The sequence below is a fragment of the Ambystoma mexicanum genome, chromosome 7q, assembly GCF_040938575.1.
Source record: "Ambystoma mexicanum isolate Mex_15411 chromosome 7q, UKY_AmexF1_1, whole genome shotgun sequence".
NCBI lineage: Eukaryota > Metazoa > Chordata > Amphibia > Caudata > Ambystomatidae > Ambystoma > Ambystoma mexicanum.
In genome coordinates, this window is record NC_090941.1 from 505,128,478 (window position 1) to 505,150,193 (window position 21,716).

Here is a 21,716-nt window from a genome sequence, read left to right on the forward strand (position 1 = left end):
GCCAATGGGCTCTCCTGTCGCTTAGTTATCCCCTTTATTTTCAGGGGAGCGCTTTTCGTTCTGGCTCCTGGCATCAGGGTCACAGGTATTCCACCAAGGTTCTCCCTCACTGCCGATTGATCAGCCCTGTTCAGTTCACTTACATGCCCTCTATTGTGACTAATTTCAGGGAGTTTTCTGGCCCCTCCGGGTGTAGGAGCGTGCCATGGATCTATAGTTCTGCATGCCGGTGGGTCCCTGCACTCGGGGCTCCCCCCTCCAGACGGGATGTAAGTTGATGCACTCTGGGCCCACACTCTGGGTCGTACAGCAATAGGGGAGGATGTGCAGCTGCCGTTGTGCGTTTAGGTTATGGGTATGAGCGGCTATTTCTATTGTAGCCCCCTACTGTGTGGTTTGGCCAGGTTTGAGGGATCTCCAGAAAGAGACTTTCCACCTTATATATATCCAGACTTTGTGTCCCCTGTGGTCATGTAACCGTGGGCCGCTGATTCTTTCCTATGGCTGGGCTATGGGAGTGGTTCGCTTCAGGCGCCCTGCCGGAGGTGTGGCCGAACCTCAGCATCAGTGTATAGGTCTCCCAAGCTGCTGTCCTACGGCGTCGGATCACGCCTGTGGGACTGGTAGGGTACTGCTCATGAACTGCCTGGGCGCTCTGCCTGGGGGACTGCCTACCTTTGGCAACGGCAGTCCGCTGGTCTTCTGTGCTTCCTGGTCGAGCTGAATCACTGCAGACAGAGGCATTTGAGCCGTGTTTCACTTCTGGGTACGGCCGTCTTCTCCGTTCCTCTGCGTTTGGCCGAGGACTGCAGGTTTGCCGGCTTCTGTGCGCTGCGGGGCTCCGGCGGTCCGCTCTCTCTCCCCCCCCTTACTGTTGGTGGGCCCCTCTTCACTGCAAATGGGCCTGGTGGGGGCCTTCAATGAAAGGGGTCCCCCTTTGCGCCGATATAGACTCTGGCTCTGGACGTTTTGCCTCAGAGTTGGTGCCCCGGGGTCTACTTCGGCGATTCCTCCTGCCAGGCTCGGCGGGACCTCGCGAACATGCACCCGGCTCCTCTCATGCACCAGTGGGCCCAACATAGGTGTAATCCGGCCGTGGTAATCCTCCGATTCATCTCCCCATCTGCCGCTCGCCCCCTGGGCTGCTGTGGAGGGCTCGTCACCCTCGGGCCGCGCCAAGGGCTCACAGCCCACCAGGCTCTACTGGGTGCAGGTGATGTGCCGGCCTCTCGCCTCGCATAGGTCTGTTGGGGTACCTCAGCTGATGCAGGATTGCTCCTCTTCTCTTCCCACTACTTCCGCCATGAATCGATGCCTGCTGGCGCATTTACGGATGGTTTTGTGTCTGCTTCAGAACGCCTTTCGGTTCCCACATGTGCAGAGCACAGGAGATTGCGTCCTCACTAGCAGGCGGCCATTTTGGAATCCCCGGTGAGGGGTTTTATCAAGTGCGCCAGCCTACTGTTTATTGCTCGTCGTTTACAGCAGCTGCTGTAAGGTAGGCCCGAATTACAGGGGTACCCCTAATTGATTAGGTACCCCTAAAAACGCTCACACCAGATTAAAAATCACCCCTCTAGGGAATTAAGGCCAAGAGTCTATCTTGAGGGATAACAAAATGTATTCTTTACAGAGATGAGGGTAGGAGCAAAGAACTCTGCTGCCTGAACGGTGTCCCTCAACCATCCCATTCTCCTGCAGACTGGAGCCAGGCAGGAGCTTATATACTCTTAACTTTCTGAAGTGGCATCTCTGGATATGGGCATGGCTCCATCCAAAACGGTCCTTCCCTACAAAGGGTGATGCAGTCTTCCTTCATGGTCGGATTTCCGTTTAGGACATACTACTAACCTATGCAAGAATACACTGTAGCTCATGTTTTTTATCATATATATATATATATCACACACACACTTTCCAATCCATCATGCTCCCTTAAACCCCGTTTTCCATAATTCTGCATCGAGTGCATCAAGCCTTAGCCTGCATGGGCTTATGGAAGACAGCCAACAGCTGGTGAGCCACTTTGTGTGCTCTGCCAGAGCTATTCAGTAACGGAACACTGCATGAGCCCTACAATATATTTCTATCGCAGGCCACAATCGTCTCTGGCAGGGAGCCTGCTTCTGCCGTGTGTTGAGATTTTAAAACTAAATAGAATGTAACATTTACAAATTTATTCAGCCAATAGTTATTTATACCTAATATTTAAATAATAACTGCCTTCTTTTTAGTGCGCCTCCTCCCCCCTGGCCTCTTGTAGTGCCTAGAAAGAGTTAAAAGAAGTCTTGCCTAATTCTGAAGCGCTTGGGAATGAAGGAAGGTGCTAGCTCCTTCCCAACATTCCCCCCTTTCGTTACTTCTACAGTAACAAACTCATCCCCACCCAACATATCTTCAACCGCAGAAATATTAGTTTGGGTTTTGCTGTGCATCATATAGCTAGTTGTTTTCGATCCCCCAAATGATACCATCATCTTTGCACTATTACCGACTATATTAACACAACAGAGACCAAATTGGCACTTGCAGAAGAGGACCAAGAAGAATATGATAACAGGAACTAGTATTTTTACTGCTGCCCCCAGCCATGACAGGACCCAATCAAAGGCAAGCAGTAGCCAATTTGTGTTCTGAATTTCACCTTCTTTCTTCATTTGAACACCTAGATTGTGCACTGCCTCAATGACATGGGATAGTGACCCATTCACATCATCCTCTGGGGGTACAAAAGTGTAGCAGCTGCATGTACCCCAGGAGCCAGAAAGGATGTAAAGAAAGTCTCTGCTCAGCTAAAAAGTCGATACTCATCAGGTATTTCTCTGAGCAGTGTGGACGAGTCCTTTGAGACATAGTTTGATCTCTTCTTTCTTCCCCGCTGTTGAAATTGTCCTGTTTATGTACTGGAGTGGCTGCTGGCACTGCGACAGGCATTTCTGCTCCCTTCAAGTGTTCTTCTGGGATTACTAGTAGCACTGAGTGCAGGGTGGCCAATGAACACTTGCCCCTCCAGAATGGTGGGAGGTGCAATTAGGCTTGTTGGCCACAAACCCAGATTCCTCACCGCTGCTGTACCTTTCGTCATATCAGGGATCACAAGAGTGTGGTTGCACTGTGTGTTTGCGCCAACAGGAACTGTTCAATTATTGCTAAAACAAAGTTCATAGTCTATGTCTCTATGTATTCACACTGGCTTCTCCATTATTGCAATCCACGTCAGCCTTGTGATGTATTGGGACCATATTTACACACCCATAGTCTCTACTTGGACTATTGCTTCTCTGCTGTACTCGATCAGTTCATCTGCCGTGCATGTAACTGTGGTGCCCTGCCATTTGAGTAACCTGGCAAGGAAAAATATGGTACTTGTAGACACTTACAGTATTTCGTATTTCTATTGCATAACGCTGGGTCTAGATCAATGCTCCTCAACTGCACGCTGTGTGCCTGGAATGTGTCCTTTATCCTTCATAATGCAAGATGTACCAGGCATTGTGCCTGTGTAATTGGGACTGGATGTGGAACTAAAACCTGAGGCGCCACTGATGCGCGCGGGATAAGGGCACATACGTAGTAGCTTTCATCGATTATATTCCTTCCTGCAGTGCGCATATCAGAAATGGTGTCAAAGCACAACTCCTTACATAAATCATAGGTCATTCGTACGTCCCATGCCATTCGTCTTAGATTACTTGTAGGGGTGGCCGTCAGACATACCGTCATCCACTCCAACAACCACGACCAGTGTCATACAAAACAATATATAAAATATATAATACATAATTCCTAGAACAAATTGCTTTTATCTTGATCGTATCCCTACATAACAGAGGTTTGAAGACATCAGTCAGTCATCCTTGCTTATTCCTGGAGAGGAGAAAAAAGGTTATCAAGAAAGAGAGAGAAAGAAGGAGGGTGAGAAAGTGAGAGGGGGAAGGAGACCCTTTTCCCCACCAGGTTCTGGACCTTCAAAAATTGAAAAATCAAAACATTTAAAAAAGATGAAAAATAAAAGAATAAAAAATTAAAAAAGAAAATAAAAAAAAATTCTTCTTTGGCTATGTCCTCACTTTATTGATTGAGCTTTGCCTTGTCTCAGGTGCTCTTCGGACATCCGGGAGATGCACCCAATATTTTAACTCCTTCACATGGATGGCGAAAGGAGTACAGACTAACACCTCATAAGGGCCTTGAAACCTGGGGCTGATCAGTTCCCCAGGTAATAATGGTACAGTTGTAATATGGGCAATGTTATGTATGGAACCGTGGTCTTGCTTTATACAGGGGTGGTCACTATTTCTCCCACCTTTACTGTTATGTTAGCTTACTTGGCATTTATATAGCACCTTATGTATCATTGGTAAGATCTCAAAGCGCTGGTAGGTTGAACGCCCAAGGGAACTGTAGTTCAAGTCAGTAGAGAGACAGAGGGTCATAAGGTGCATGGGTGCACAGGATGTGTGCAGCCGGTGTGGCAGTTGCACGATGGCGGCTTCTTAGCGGTAGGTGTGGTGGTGGGGAGGTCATTTGTATGTGTTCATTCTGGAGGGTGGACAGCCAGACTGATTTCTGGCTGCGTTAGGCCTGAGGAAACGCTTAATCTAGCGGTGTGTGCTCAGCTAGCTGTGTTTATTTAGGATGATGAGGAGTATGTGGCGGGTGCAAGTATGAGAACAGCTATGCTGAATGTGTCATAGTGGTGGTGTAAAGGAGTAAGCGTGGTAGTGTGATATGGTAGTTATCAGTAAAGCAGTTGAGATCGAGCACTCATCTATACCATCTATTCTATCCGTGTTATTTACTCTGACCGTTGATTCTGGTTCGTCTGTTCATCCATGACGTTTGTTACATCTATTTAATCTACTAGACCTTCTATCCATTCCATCCACTCGACCCTCCATTCATTCCGTAAACCCATTTTACCCTTTGTTTCATCAACTGTTTAATGTGTTCTAGCCGTTCCATCCTTCCTATTCGTTCGATTTGCTCCGTGTGTTCTACCCACTCCATTTGTTCCATCCATTTACTCCGTTCAATTCACTCCATGTGTTCCATCCACTCCATCTGTGCCTTACACCCCATATGTTCCATTTGCTCCGTCTGTTCATCTGTTCCATTCAATCCACCCGTTCCATCCAATCCACCCGTTCCATCCTTCCGAGACTTTGTAACAGCGGCCTTGTGTAGACTGCGTAGTCTAGGATCCATGCCCTACAATAATTACATAGGCCCAAAAAACTGCTACATTGCCTTCACAGTACTGGGCCTATATGGTAATATTTGTGCCCGTTTGCAAAAATTAGCTGTCCCAAGTATAGTATCTCCTGTTGGCAGTATTGTAGCTTCTTTTTATCTGCATTGTACCCTTTGTGATTCAATTGCAATAATGCAACAGAATCCCTCCTGCATTGTTCATTTTCACGACATACTAGCCGATAATCCACACACTGGACGATTGTGCTAGGCACCTGACTTCAATGTGATCTGTACTGGGATCACATCTCTCAGTAATCCAACATCATGTGGATTAGTCCATAATTGTGCTGGCACATATCGCATGTCCTCCTCAAAAAATAAAGGATAGGTCACTGTTCGGGAGAATTCTTATAAATGGCTGATTTCCCTTACCTAATGAGTCCCTCAGCAGCTTTGCTGGATTTCTAGGATTTATTGTTTTCACCTGGTAAGAGTGTGAGCCTTTTTCCACTCTTACATGTGGTTTGCTGTGTGTGTTTTGACCATGTGTGTGATCTTGGGCTCTGGGACCTGACCTACTCCACGAGCACCACTTTTGTGTGTGGTGCACAGCACCTTCAGTGCAGTGGCACAGGGTTGTCTTTTAGACTTCCCACTGACTCAATTTTTCTGGGGCTGACTACTGTCCCCCAGAAACATGTAATGTTGCAATTAACTTTATGTAGTCTCTTTAAACCACAGACCCAGTACACCCCATCTTACATGGAGTATTGGAAAGGGTTAATTCTTATCCTTTTTTGTCTGCGTCTCTTGGAGCACTGTTTCGCTCCCTTTTCATCAAGACTTGGCTGGTGGCAGTGGTAACTACACTATTTTTTCTACCGCGGTTATCTTATATAACCATGGTATTGTTTTAGGCTATCATAGTAGCCTCGAACTAAAACACGCTTGACCATATTGATTTTAATATTATTCCGGCTGGGTTTATTCACCATTTCTGGTTGTAAAAGTCTCTTGTGTTTTACTCTGCATGCCAAACCAGGTTTGGTTCCTTTGTTCGCCGTCTTTTCGCGGGCTTCTGCACAGAAGCCCTCTTTAAGGCGCTGGGTAGGCAGGATGTGAGGGAGGGGTCTTAGGACCCCTGCCATGGGTTCCCTTGGTAACCCAAGTCACACTCCTGTTTGATTGGCTGGGTGACTGTCCTTGCCAGGACAGCAATCCTGCTGTGTGATTGACAGCCAGGCTGTGTGAATGTGGGAAAACTGCATAAAAAGGAGGTCTTTGGGACTGGAAAGGCATAGTCGCCAATGGAACGGAAGAACCAATGAGGAGCTGACAGGAGAGGACCTCTACAACGACTGAACTGCCCGGTGAAGCCCTGCTGCAGGTCCGAATCTTCAGAATCGGACGACAGAAGATCCTCCAGGAAACTTCTTCCCTTGAGCTGGTGGGACCAACCAGTTCGCCCAAACTCCAAGCCAGGTCCCCTCCTCTGGTCGAATTCGCTCTACAGAGCTCCAGTGGGCCGGATAGCCAGGAAAGTCGGATCCTGCTTGGGTTTTAAGGAGCGCTCCCTTTATTATTGCTTTGCTCTGCTGCTGGTTTGTTCCCTGGGTAGTGCAGGACCCTCCAGTCTTCCTACTTCTTGTGAGTCCGACAGCCGCTTCAGGAACCGTGAGCCTGCAGGAACTACCAGGAACGTCTGCCTCAGCTGGAGCACCCTCTCAGTTTTAAGGTAGTGTACAAACCCGGTTTTTCATTTCATTCAACCACGGTGAAAGTGTGTGAAATCTTTCGCCAAACCGAGGGCTTGTCCTCTTTTAACATTAACTTTTCTGCCGACCAACTTCATCTGGAACCTGTGGCACGAACTTTAACGTGAATTACCTTGAACTGTAAATCTTGAGCAAAAGACTTTTGTCCTATTGACTTTGGACCTAAGCCTTTTCTAGCTTCTTCTATCACTGTAGTCCCTACTGCTCTATTGCCCCGAGTGCTTACCTGTTGGTGTGGTTCAATTTCTGCTATTTTTTGTCTTTCCCTCCCTTTTAAATGCCATTTTGCTCCCACTTCATTTGGTGAGCTTAACCTGTCTGGAACTTATTGGGAGTGGTGTGGTGCATTTAAGATTGTGATTTTTAGACTGCTTATAATAGTGAAATGTTATAGAACTGTTGAGTAAATAAATATATATTCTTTTACTTAGAAACCTTGAGTCAGTGTTTGCCTGAATCATAGTAATTGCTGTCCTTTGTCCAACTATTTGATACTGCTCACTTACTCTTGAGATAAGTCTGGCTGCTCCGCTACTGCTACCAATTGTTCTGGATAATACAGGCTTGTACCAAAGGTGAATTTGTACTGTCACGTGTAGTCTGAATTGTGTGTTGTGTTCCCAAAAGGTACAGCATATAATTCTGCCTAACAGTCACCATTGCCATCAAGGGGCACTGTACCTTCCTATACTGCACCATGATCTCACAGAGGATGCAGATTTCCAAAACGATCTCCCCATTTTGCTCACCGTCCTCAAATGACTCCTCATCAGTCATTTCCTTCAATTGTACTGTCGGGTCTACACAATACTGTAGCCACTCGCATCCAACCTAGTCTGTTCCAATCAGAACTACTCTTGTCTGACACTGCTAGTCCTTGTAAAACTAATGACAATATTGTCTCTGCCACCATCTCAGGTGGCACCATGGGTCGGAAAATAAAATCTGTGGGCACTCACTAACATTTTGTCGCAATTTGAGGCACTGCTTTTACTAATACCTTCATACTATAGAAAATTATATCCGTGACCACAGGAACCCTGCAGACCACTGACTCCCTTGCGATTGCATGGATTACTACCATTGCTCGAGCTACACAAATCCCTGGAGTGGAACACACTACCACTTGATCTGTGAATTAAATAGTTACTTTTAGTTTACTGAGCAGATCCCTACCCAAGACGATCACAGTGGAAATTTCTAAAAATAACTAGGGGGCTTGTACTACCTTCCCTCCCACTTTTATATCCAGCTCCTCGGTGTATGGAACCACAGAAATGGCCCCAGAGAATCCCTGCATGTCAAGGGTTTTGCCCGATAATGGAAGGTTCCCCTCCATAATGCACGATTTTGTTGCACCTGAATTTACCATAAATATAAATTGCTTGTTTCGTATTTCTACCTCCAGAAGGGCTCCTCTTCAGGGTGTACAGTTGTCAATAGGATTGGACATGCCACTGCCCTCTATGGGCTGTCCTAAACAGAATATGCATTTGCCCCAGGGAATGAAAGAGGGCCACCCCCTGCCATTTTAACTCCTTGGATTGGGGCACCTGTTCCCCCTGCCATCCTGTTAAACTGTGTTTCCTCACCCTGCTGTAGTTGTTGCCCCGCGTTACCCTTGCCCGTCGGCCCCATAAGGCAACTGATTTTGACCGCCTCGCCCAGATGGCTGTTGTCCCATTCCTTGAGGCCCTTTGAATCCCTGCCCTGGAGGCGATGGGCCATAATTAAATCCCATAGCAGGCCTGTTCCTGCATACCCTTGCAAAATGCCCCCATCTCCCGCAATACCAGCACTGTGATGTTCCCAATCCTCCTGCCAGAGGCCCTATAGCCCCAAATCCCCCTGCTCCTCGAAATCCTCCTCTTCCCCTTGGTGCTCCTTCATACTACCACTGTGGGTTGGGGTACTCTTTTTTTCCCCCCCACCACCCCTGTGTTCCTTCACCCCATAGTGCTGCAATTGTGGCATTCACAGCTTGTTGTCTCCTGTCCTTTCCCCCTGAGCCGGTGCCATCGCTGGTGCCTGGACAACAACCTTATTTAGTTTCTTTTCCACTAGTTTTGCCTCGTCCGTTTGCAGCTTCTGGGCCGCCTCCTCGTCCCGCTCCTTGATTCTCTTATAATGGTGGACTGTTCTACTTTGTATCTCTGCTACCCTTTGGCTTCAATTCCCACAATTGTATCTAGTGCCTTAGCAATCCCCCCTCTTTCTTATAAAAAAAAAGAAATGGTACTGAATGGTCTCATTGCCCTCCTGTCTCAACTGTCCACATTTCCTGTAACTTAAGAATAAATCTAACTGGGTTCTCATCATCGCCCATTGTACATTATATTAAAGAACGTAAGTCAGGGGTATCTGTGTACATCCTTCGTAGGGCATCCCATATCCTTGCCTTTACCTCATTAAAGGATGTTCCATCGTGTTCAGTATCAGCAAGATTTACCCCAGAGTAACCAGCCCTTGTCCATATGTCTCCAGCCGGGTCCCCAACTATGGTGACCAGTAAACACTTAAGGTCTACTAGTGCTAAGGCTACTACCCCTGCTGTTTTTCAAATTCATAGATCCACTTACTAGCTCGGGCTATAAACTGGGGAAAACTTATTTTGTCCATTTGAGGCTATGGCACATACTTCATTATCCCTACTCCTTTATGTATAAGAGGCATTTGCATATCTATTGCGTTTTCTACCCCTTTAGTATTCTTCCAATCTTATACTACCACGATTAAATCTGACCTATTTCGTGGTCTATCCCTCCTCACTGCCTCTTGTGGCAGGGACAGGTTTCTCACCGCCTCCTCTCCTTGATATTCTTGCCCTGCCTCTTCATTATTTCTACCACCTTGATTTTCCCTTGCTTGTTCTACTTGCTGTCCCAGGACCTTCCATATCCTCTGCCCATCATCTTTTTCAACACAAACATTTCTTATTGCCACAGTGTTGAATCTAACCAAAAAAATCTCCTGACTTCCAACCCCTATTTTCTGCACCGGTACCCTTATTTCTGGTGATACTTCTTCAGGTTCTTGTAACCTAACTAACCTTTCCCGCAATGCTCTTAACTCATTGTTTATATCTGCTTGTGGAACCTCTGGGTACAATAATGCTACGGGCATGTCAGCGCTTGTGGATGGGTTATATGAAGGTGGAGGTGCAAAATATCTTGCGTTCCCCCACGCCCCAGTTGCTAATCCTGATGATCCTGTTGACACACTCTACCCCTAGAGGGTTATAGACTGGGTTTGTATACCCTACTGCAGGTTTAGGCGTTACAGGGTATATCCCCTTACATCGGATCTCTATTTAATCTTCCTGATCTTCCATATCCTTGAATAATTGCCAGAGATTTAAAATCTCTTTTCTTTTTTGGATTTTTTTCCTTTTTTGCTGCTAGAAAGATGGCAATTTTTTCCAACATTTTTTTGTTCTGGAAGCCCTGCTCTAGCCAGGAACATGACAACCCCCCCTTCCTTTATTGCTACTATCCATTGTTTATTTATTCTGTCACAATACAGTGGCAGAACCCTATGTATGCGTTTTATTGGAGTTTCTTCCTCCATAATGTTGCGTGCGTCCCTAATGCTTCACTTAGACGCTACTGGTAGGCTGCGTACGCTTCTGTATTTTTGTGCAATAAGCAGATCAACACACTTTTTCCCCCACCCCTCCTTCGACTTTTTCCACTTTGATTTCCCCCACACACTGCAACTCATCCTCCTTCCTTCCATTTGTACCACAAAAGACAGCAAGAGAAAATATACAAAACATGTTTAGAATCCAGGCCCATTCTTTACACCGAGCCACTACTGTTTTCACTTATATCCTTCTTTAATATGCCGACGATCCCATTGCTTTCATCATCATAAAAATTTTTAAAAAAGTGTGGTACTACCTTGTCAACCTATAATGGCTGAGGATCCCGTACTTCCAAGTCCTTATGAGCTGGGGCTCCCTTTCCTCTCAGTCTATACACCGAGGTTCCCTTTTTCCATTATAAAAAGTAGAAAAACTAAAATATGCAACAATTTCAATACATAACCCACCTCCTATCCAATCTACTCCTTAACACATGACCAAAAGTCCTATTCCATCTATTCCACTGACCTTGTACATCATCCACATTACCATACTATCATACATTTATATACCCATGTTGTTATCAATTGAAAGAGTATACACATACGCGTTGTTCACTGGAGTTTCCTCCAATAAGAAGCTGGCCTGTCTACCTGGAGCCACGCCCTGCTTCAGTGAGCGGAGAGAATTTCTTTTAAAATGGCCTCTACTAAAACTGCTGAGGATACACTTATTTTTTTCTCCATTTGGGGGACCGGGCTCTGTACAGGGGCGTGACTCCTGGTGACTTTAGGCCTGGGGCTTCACAAAGTACGGGGGCGAAACTAAGCTCACGTCCGGGTCACCAATGTAAGGTAGGCCCCAATTACAGGGGTACCCCTTAATTATACAGGTACCCCTAATCATGCTCACACCAGATTAAAGTTCACCCCTCTACGGAAGGCCAAGAGTCTATCTTCCAAAGATAACAAATGTATTCTTTACAGAGATGAGGATAGGAGCAAAGAACTTTGCTGCCTGAACGGTGTCCCTCAACCGTCCCATTCTCCTGCAAACTGGAGCCAGGCAGGAGTTTATATACTCTTAACTTGCTGTAGTGGCATCTCTGGATATGGGCATGGCTCCATCCAAAACAGTCCTTCTTCCCTACAAGAGGTGCTGCAGTCTCACTTCCTTCATGGTCAGAATTCCGTTTAGGACATGCTACTTAACATACTGCTAGCCTATGCAAGAATACACTGTAGCTCCCGTTTTTCATCATTTTGCTACATTATGAACATTTATATACAAGAACATTTTCCCATAATGCTCTCCCTATTTCATTCATTCTCTTCATATTATTATCTGGTCCAGTAATTCTCCTTAAACCCTATTTTCCATAATTCTGAATTGTGTGCATCGAGCCTTAGCCTGCATGGGCTTTTGACAGACAGCCAACAGCTGGTGAGTCACCTCATGTGCTCTGCCAGAGCTACTCAGTGACGCAACACTGCATGAGCACTGCAATCTATTTTTAGCGCAGGCCACATTCCTCTTTAGCAGAGAGCCTGCTTCTGTCGTGTGTTGATATTTTAACTAAATAGAATTTAACATTTACAAATGTATTCAGCTAATAGTTATTGTGAAGCCCGGACGCGTTAAGGGCAACTGCTGAGACTCCTGCTGTTTGGCTGTTGCTGGTCTACCCTTCTTGGAAAATCTACTTGCACTCCTTCATTCAGCGTGTTCCCCTCGCGCCCCTCGCTCTCTGTGAGGGCGGCTGAAAGTGAGCGAGCGAACCGCTGCAACGCGGGTTGAAGCCCCGCCCACTTTGCAAGCTCCGCCCATTCAGGAAGCACGAGCATAAAACAGGAGCCCAGCAACCCTTGCGGCGTGAAGCCCGGACGCGTTAAGGGCGACTGCTGAGACTCCTGCTGTTTGGCTGTTGCTGGTCTACCCTTCTTGGAAAATCTACTTGCACTCCTTCATTCAGCGTGTTCCCCTCGCGCCCCCTTGCTCTCTGTGAGGGCGGCTGAAAGCGAGCGAGCGAACCGCTGCAACGCGGGTTGAAGCCCCGCCCACTTTGCAAGCTCCGCCCATTCAGGAAGCACGAGCATAAAACAGGAGCCCAGCAACCCTTGCGGCGTGAAGCCCAGACGTGTTAAGGGCGACTGCTGAGACTCCTGCTGTTTGGCTGTTGCTGCTTTTCTGCCGTCTGCCGACCGCAAGGCTTCTAGTGCAACCGCTTGAGAGAAAAAAAAAAAGTGCTACTGGGTACATGACGCGAACCATTGAAGGCCCCCGGACTCTGAGGAAGACGCTCCAATGCCGCAGAATGGCAAATCCACGGACTGCCTTAAAAGCCCCCGCGGATGGAGACGGCAAGATAAGTAAAAGTGCACCCTGGCCTTCCTCTGCACATCTGCAGGAAATACCACTGAACCGAATACTACACACTTGTCAAAGGACTTACCTGTTGTATGTGACAATGGCGTATGTCCATCGCCCCCCCTTGCGAATCTAGACATAAATAATTGCACGGACAGCCACTCCTACGATCACTTTCCAAACAATAGTACTCTCACCTTACAAGATCATCAACAATTGGCAATTGAAGTAAACGCAATTCAAAAAGGAAACAAGTACAAATTTACCCAAAACTGCGGCAACCCAGGCAACAATACTACCTCCGGCACTTAAACACTTCATCCAGCGAGCGCCGCCTGATTTATTCAATCCATCTAATACACAAACAAAGGTGTCCATGAAAACGAATAGTGATCTTGGCGACCCGTTTCGCAATCTCAACCCTCCTTTTCCGGTTATCGAGGTCACCGACGCTGAGCTAATTAATTCCACCAATGTTCCGATCGTGGACCAAGAAACACCCTTCAATAAAGCCCAAGAGCAGGAGGAAGGTGCTATGCCAAAAGGCACCTCTGACGAAAATGAAAATCAATCTACACAAATACTGAGCAAAAATGCCCTTGTTGTTCCTATACAATCGTCTCTGCCGGCAAGACATGCAACCACAATCGAGACACTGTCTTCAAATGCAAAGCCACAAGACACAATCGGAACCAAACCTAGCATTAAAAATAACAAGAACATAGTGCTGGATGCACCCAGAGAACAAGCAGAAAAAACAAAGGCGCCGAGTTCCTAAGAGACAAACTGCGCCTACATCAACCACAAGAATGCTCAGATCAAGCATGGACATCCGCTTGGAACCGAAGCCCTACAACAAAAGAAAACTTGGAGGATCTCTGATATTGAAGACTCCGATGTTCTTCCTATGTTTGTTGTTCTGGTCTTGTCTTAGATATCGTTTCCCGTTCGGGAGGTCTAGTTTTTTAGACTTAAACCAGAGGCTACTGGAACACAAGCCACTAGGCGAACCTAATGGAGTTTGCAGGTATGACTCCATTTTAAATTGAAATTGTTTTCTGAAGCTTGTCGTAGTGGGGGCTGGGGGTGTGATCAGAATGGGCTGCTACAGCACAAAGGGAAAGTGCTGACGATCAGGATTATGGGAGTAACTTCATTTTTCTTGAACCCTGGAGCCCCAATGAAATTAGGGTTTCTGTTGGGTATACGAAACCAGACTGATCTAGTCGGTAGTGTGTTTTTTCTTCTAAATGGGCTGTATTAGGCTGAGTTTAAAACATTCAATGATGTTTATAAAACCGTGGTTCAAGAGATGTCCACTCAGACTTAGAGATAATTTTTGTTCTCTAAATGTCTGGTACTTATTGTTAGAGAGGAATATTGACAGAAGGTACAGTAGTATGTATTTTTAACAATGTTGTAATTATAGGTTTGTTTGTTTTTAGAATATTGTTAATGTTCATCCAATCCTGATGAAGACACAGAATTTGTCAAGTCGAAACTATTTATCAACGGGGAAGCCTTTTTCATAAAGAAGATGGATATTTTAAGGCACCAATAGTCGATATTTTGTCTGGAATGAACTGTTATCAATAATGATAGGTTGTTTGGAACCATTAATAATACAATGGAAAAGAAGTGTATTAATGAAATGAATGGTATCTTTTGCAATATCTTAGCATATTTATATATTTTTTAGATATTCAATTAATGAGTGAATGTACGAATGCATGATTAGCAAAATGTTTTTTAAGGATTAAAAGGTTCTACATATTTTTATACAAATCTAAATAAAATGAAAATAATGATTTGATCTTTACATCCTTCTGCCATCCTTCTTCATCTTCCTCTCGTTCTCCTGGTACCACCTCTGTTGTATTGGATCCTCCTTCTCTCACCACGCCCCGAAAACCTGGAACAACCTTCCGAAGGACATACGCAACACAAGAAACCTGGCTCTTCACATCATAATTAAAAAGACTAGCCACAGGGGCACCGACACAACTAAAAACATCAGAGCGTAGAGTGACCACGATACACACCGATCTATCAGTGGGAAAAACTGAGGTAAATATAAGATATACTAAAGGACCAAATGGGATACAGTCGCAATACGACCAAAGACAGTAAACGCAGCAAACTAAGACAGAAAGACTAACGAATCATCAAGAGGAACATGACCTTACCCAACAGTCATAAGAACAAAACAGAGAGAGAAAGGAAGCACTGCATCACGGCCCCATTACATGGGGTGAGAAACAAAATGTTTCATCACTACACACTGCCCACCAATACAAAGCAGGAAGCACAATGCCCCACCACACAAAACTACAACTAAACAATAGTCCCAAGGATGCTCATCCCACGAAAATCAAAGAACCGGTCAGGACAGAAGGACAACGCTGCAACACGACCCTGACCCTGAACCATTCAAAGCCTTAACTGACCAGGGTCACACTAGATCACCTGAGAACAAATATCACCCCCAGTCCCACACCTGAAGATTAGGTTCAGACGCACCCACCAATCCAAACTATACTCAATAGGATACAGGTGGATCAGCGCATCATGACCAAAACAAGTCGGCCCTTGAAGAACCAGCAACATCTGAATCCACAGGTTTACAACTCCAACAGAATCATAATTACCTGAACCAGGATACAGACCCCACTAACCCAACCCTCAATCTTCTGCATACTTAAACCTACACAAAACCACACAACCATCTCTCTCCCAGCAATCCGCACGCACTTTACAACACCGCATCAACAACACAAACTTCACCCACAGCACTCGAGGCCTTCACCCGATCTGATACTAGCACCAAAGCCCAGCACTCGGTGTATACCGAGCTGAAGCTGCCAACAGCACACCACTTCTCCGACTCTCCTTCTCCCCTCCTCCCGACTAACCCTACCCACCCTTCCTGTTTACAGATCCGCCAGAGCGCCTGGGGACCAATTCCATTGGTGACGGTGCACTATACAAGTACCGCTAACATAACATAACATACGGAGAACCAAATTAGCACTGAGATACTGTAAAAACTCAGCAGACGTTAACACAGTGTACTTTGTATCAAAATTCATGCACCTGGAGGGCAAAAAGAACCCAGCTGGTGATGTCAAATAGAGTATGTGTCATGCGCGGAAAGGGTACCAACATGTACCCCATCATGCTTAATACCCAGGCCAATAGGGGTAGTGATATCAGCACTCCCACTCCCGGGGACTCCCCGACACGTAGCACCGCTAGGCTTTCCAAGGTACACCCAGGTCATGGTCTTAGGTTACCTGTGGTGCGAGGGAGGCGTGAACAGTCCTTGTTTTGAGGCAGGGGCGGCGGTCGCCCTCATTGGGTTCCTCGATTGCATTGGCAACTTCACTGGAGGTTGCGAACGGGCAGGAACAGCCGATCGCATTCACTTCCTGGTTACGGGATGCTTTCCCGATCACGTGCTTTGTCCTCCACTCACGTGATCGGGAGCCGTGCATAAAAGCCGGTCAATTCAAATCACTCGTTGCTTCACAGCTGTTTCTCACGCAACACTGTTCAGCGTCTCGATTCAAGATTCACGGTTACTTGACCTCCCCTCACGGACTACGGCTTGCTATCTCTCATTCCTTGGTACTGTCATTTTGGTCTGCACGGATACTCGGATTTCTGACCTTTGGATAACGAATTCTGGACTGCCTCTGAACTACTCCCTGGTTTGTCAACTTTATCCCGGTTACCCGAAATCGACCCTTGGATTGCTTTTGGACCTGCCTTCGTTTTTGCCCTGAACTGTTACAGTCGCTTTCAAGTGCTCCACGTCTTACCAAGTGCCACGAATCTTCCATGAATCATCCAGGTGTTTGCAGCCGGTACTACCATCTGGTGCCAGGCTTCAGGGACTGTTTGCGTGCCCCTTGCACCACAACTCCCGATCCCTGGGCCCTGCTTATTGGGTTTAGATAAGCACTTTTTGATATTTGATTTTGCTTGCGAGTTCAGTTACTGTGCCTGTTTGTGCTAATACTTGACTTCCTTCCAACAGCCTTGGGGTCTTCGGCAGCGCCTGGTTCCTGTGAAACAACACCAACACCTGTGGCTTCAAGGCTCGCACAGAGAGTGTTCTTGTATCTCTCTGTGGGGAACTTGAGAGCAGAGGCCCGAATTTCACGACACAGCAAGTCTGACAGTATGCCCCTCTGCCTCTGACCGAATGCCTGTCTAAATAGTATTACAATCGTGATGGGGGTTATTGTGTTCCATTGTAAAATGAATTTTAACCCGATGTTTTAATTATTCTAAATTTCTCTAGTTTACGATGTGCAATATGTAATTTGATCGAATAGGTTTTAATGTATTTTATAGTGTTATAAAATGCATGCTTTTATGACTCTACACCGAATAAAGTTTTGTAACAAAAGCCATAGATAGAAAATAAAACTACAAATGTTGGACAAAACTACCGAATTACGTGAGATTCAAACGAGGGTTTGAACATCGCAACTCTGTATAGCTTGGCCATTTGTTGATCCTCCCTAAACAAATACTTAATCTTATTTTCCTTGGCTGTAAAAACACGTACCCATCTGGTCGCCCTAAAATCTACACCCCCTCCTGTGTCACACAACTACAAATATTTTAACATAATCAATGTGTGCTAGAAGTGGCTCGAAAAAAAGCGAACTAAAACCTTTAAAAGTCGTGTCTGAGGCTGGGATGACGCTACTAACAAACGATGATCAGTGCAGTAAAAACTGTATTATTATAACTAACCAAAACACAGTGGCAGAAACACGCATTGGCAAAACCAACCATTTTGGCTTATGTGCACCTTTCCTTTAAACGGCAATAGCTGAAAAAAGTTCTATTATCTGGGCATATTATAGCAGTGCCCGTCACATTCCGACGTAATACACAAGGAAACACTGTTTTGTCAATGCGTGTTTTTAACTTGACTTACCTGCAAAGAAAAGATACACATCAAGTGGCTGAAGTTAGAAATTTGATTGCACCAACAGCACATTTACAAGTGCAATCATGCCATTAACCCTCATTAACACCAGCATGCCACGTTTAATGTTACTGATTGATGGGATCTCACGAGGGCGGGAATGTCTATTGGGATGCGAATGGTCATGGGTAGTCAATGGTTGGTAAAACAATCAAGCAACAATCATACGCCATGCATCGCTCCTACCACGTCTTTTGTACTTAAATTCAATAGTTTCGGCTTATACATGTCGCCACCAAATAGCCAAAATTAAAACTTGAGGCAGAGACTAAATGAATATAGTTTCCTCCAACTCAAAACAACGCATGGGCAGCGGGAAAGTACGCTTCAATCATAAGAAAAATGTAGAGTACAGACAAATGCATTTCACCAAGTTGTAGGCTTGTGGTGGTGAAGGGGCTGGGGAATGGAGCTGCACGTATAGAGCTCGCTCGCTACTGAGCAGTCAGCAAGTTGTGAGACATGTTCAATGCTCGGGACAAGAAGATAGAAATATGCTGTGCTGGACGCGCTGATGAAATAGCGGGCTTATAGGGTTGAAGGGGGGGGGGGGGGAGTGTTGACGACAATTCTGCGCGCTGGCAGCACTGTAGATTTGCCAATGCTGAAGGGGCACGGGATAACGTAGTGCTGAACGAATTTAGTGGCTGATGTCTGACAATTCCAAAGGTAAATAAAGTTGGCTCTCACTCACCGATGCTCCTCGACATACGGTGCGGGGCTGGCCACTCTCCGAGTTTGCGGTGGGTGCTTAGGGGTCATGGTGTGCTATGTATACAGCTGTGCCCGGGACTCTGAAGCTGAGACAGCAGCTACTTCCCGCTACTGCCTGTCCTGGCGACAACGCTGCGTCACATGACAAGCGTGAAGCTAAAGGGACCAATACAACTGCTCGCCAAACTCAGCTCCGCCCCTTCCCTGAGAGATATGTCTTCTGATTCGACGGTGCCTTGATAGGCACTGTGATTCGTTCTGGATGTTGCAAGGGGGAGAAGAAAAACAGCGGCAAAGAGAAGAATCACAGTGACCGAAGTTTTTGCTTGGCTGTCTACTTTACAGAAGGGGCGCTGTTATTGCCTCGTTCTCTCTCTGGAGCATAGCATTTAAGAGAAGCTCTTTCTCATCAAATCCTGTTTTAGCTTTCCGAAATATTTGTATATTACGGAAAAGTACTATGTTGGTCAGATAAAAAGTGTTTTTCCCATTTAATTGACCAAAAAGCCAAATTCAAGTAAAATCACCATTTGAAACAGAATTGAAAGGATATTTTAAGCAAGCTAATTCATCATTCTTGCAACGTAAGACACTATGGGCCTCATTACACGGATGGCGGTAGGGATTTAACGTTACCGGTAATGTATTACCGGTAACGTTAAATCCCCATGTGGATCACGACCCGGCACACCGCTATTAGCGGCACCGCTAATTACGGTGCCACTAATAGCGGGCAGGCCGCGTGCGCGCGACCCTCCATCCCGTTAATTACGCCATGCCGCTATTAGCACAGCATCACAAGGCCAGTGCACATGCTAATAGCGGCATGGTAAATCCCCCCCAAACCCCTTACCGCCATGGTGCAAATACCGGCATTGCGGCCCACCCGTTAAGGGAAATGAGCAGTGTTCCCACCTGCCACAGCTGCACCAAATCAGCACAGGTGAAGGCAATGGAGACTGTGGCAGCTCAAAAGGAGCACACCACACCCCTTCCCACACCCCTTCCCACACCAAGATGGTTCCAATACTGGCAGCATTACATGGCCTGGAGGACCTCATTGCAGCGCAGCTGCTACAACAACAGGCAGCACAAAGGAGACGCAGGAGGAGGAGGGCAAGACAGGTACAGCAGGCACCACAACGCCACCTAATCATACCACAGAGGCACCCACCAATACCCAGGATCAGAGCCAGTCCATTCAACCTGACCCCTGAGCAGATACACACCCTGTACCGTCTGGACAGGGCTACCATCACCAGCATCGTGGACATGATCCACGACGACATTGTGAGCCTCATAGACATCAGAACTGCCATCCCCCCGCTACTGAAGGTGGTGAGTGTGCTCCACTTCCTGGCCACAGGCACCTATCAGCATACAGTGGGACAGATGCATGGCATCTCACAACCAGTATTCTCACGCACGCTGAACCAGGTACTCGATGCACTCCTGAAGCATGCACCTGAACACATATCCATGCCACAGACTGCCCAGGAGATTGCAAACACAAAAGTTGGCTTCTATTCACTGGCAGGCATTCCAAGTTGCATCGTGGCCATCGACTGTACCCATGTGGAATTGGTGGTCCCACATCACAATGAAGTAGTGTACCGAAACAGGAAGCAATTCCACTCCATCAATGTCCAAATGGTATGTGACGCCAACAAGATAATCACACATTGCTGTGCCAGATTCCCAGGATCAACACATGATTCCATGGTTCTGCGGAACTCAACTATCCCACGCTACATGGAGCCACACACCGGACAACGTTCGTGGCTACTTGGTGAGTAGCAGGGCAAGCACATGGCTGCGTGATTTGGGGGGGGAGAGATACATACTCCAACTGGGTGTGAATGGGGGGGGGGATACATACTCCAACTGGGTGTGAATGGGGGGGGGAGATACATACTCCAACTGGGTGTTGACTGGCGTCCGTAGGGAAAATGGACATACAAATGTACGCCAATGTCCTTCAGGGAAGGCCACGATGTACTTGAGAGGAACCCACATGCAATTCGAAGGTGCAGAACATTGAGAACAATGCAGGTTGCAAAATATCACACATCCATCCACATTGCACATCATGCCACGCCACATATTACACAAACGTGCAACATGGTGTCAAGACCGTAATACAGAATCAGTGCAGCACAACATCAATCCAGCAACGCGCCCTTGAATGCATGCAAAGGGATCACCCCTAGACATAGCACTAAACCACACACCTATGGCACCACTGAAGTGATAGTTCACAGCATGGCAACATCGGTGTCAGGATGTCAGTACACTAGCAGTGTGTTACCTAATTTGTATGGGCCAGGGACACCTAAGACCTGGCTTCACCCAGGACATGTCAATTACTGTTGGAGGCATGAATGTGGCATTTCTACTTGCAGGGTCGACCTCCCCCTTGCACGTTGCTGTCACACAGACCATCTGCATGAATGCTGTCAATTTAGTACTTGAATCACAATGCAATGTCAATTTGTGTGATGTGAACAGGCCGATCTTGAGGCGAACAGTAACAGGACCCCGTTCATTCCCCCATACAGGTGAAGCGGGCTATCCCCTGAAGCCCTGGCTCCTCACACCTGTACGGAACCCACAGAACAGGCACGAGGAGGAATACAATCGTGCACATACCCGTACCCGCATCGTGATCGAGCAGACTTTTGGACAATTGAAGTCACGTTTCAGGTGCATGGGGGGTAATGCACTGGTGTATGTTTTGAAGCACGCAATGGACCCTGTTGCCAATAAAGTACACACACACAATGAAGATGTCCAAGCCTGTGTTTTGTTCAGAAACCAGTGTATTGAGTGACATGAAGGTGTAGTAGTGCAAGCCCAAAAACATCCCACCACCCTTCCCCCAACAGACCCATAACACCCTTCCCACCCCCCCACAACATCCCAACACCCTTCCCCCCCAACAGACCCATAACACCCTTCCCCCTCCAACAGACCCATAACACCCTTCCCACCACCCCCCACAACAGTCCCTCATGTCTCTGCCATTTCTGCCATGGCCAATGCACACCGGGGTATCCCCATTAGCCCCCTAATTGCA

At 46.6% G+C, this 21,716-nt stretch overlaps 1 protein-coding gene across 3 annotated transcripts in view; it reads right to left on the reverse strand.

Annotated features, from left to right (window-relative positions):
• Positions 1–18,792, reverse strand: part of RB1 (RB transcriptional corepressor 1) — a 2,466,185-nt gene extending 2,447,393 nt beyond the window's left edge. The window contains exon 1 of one of the 3 annotated variants that reach the window (XM_069639386.1): positions 18,621–18,792. In XM_069639386.1, the coding sequence (XP_069495487.1) occupies positions 18,621–18,688 (68 nt within the window). In that variant the 5' untranslated portion in view covers positions 18,689–18,792. The remainder of the gene's footprint in view (positions 1–18,620) is intronic. The other 2 variants (XM_069639387.1, XM_069639388.1) reach the window with 2 other exon arrangements.
• Positions 18,793–21,716: the final 2,924 nt, after the last annotated feature.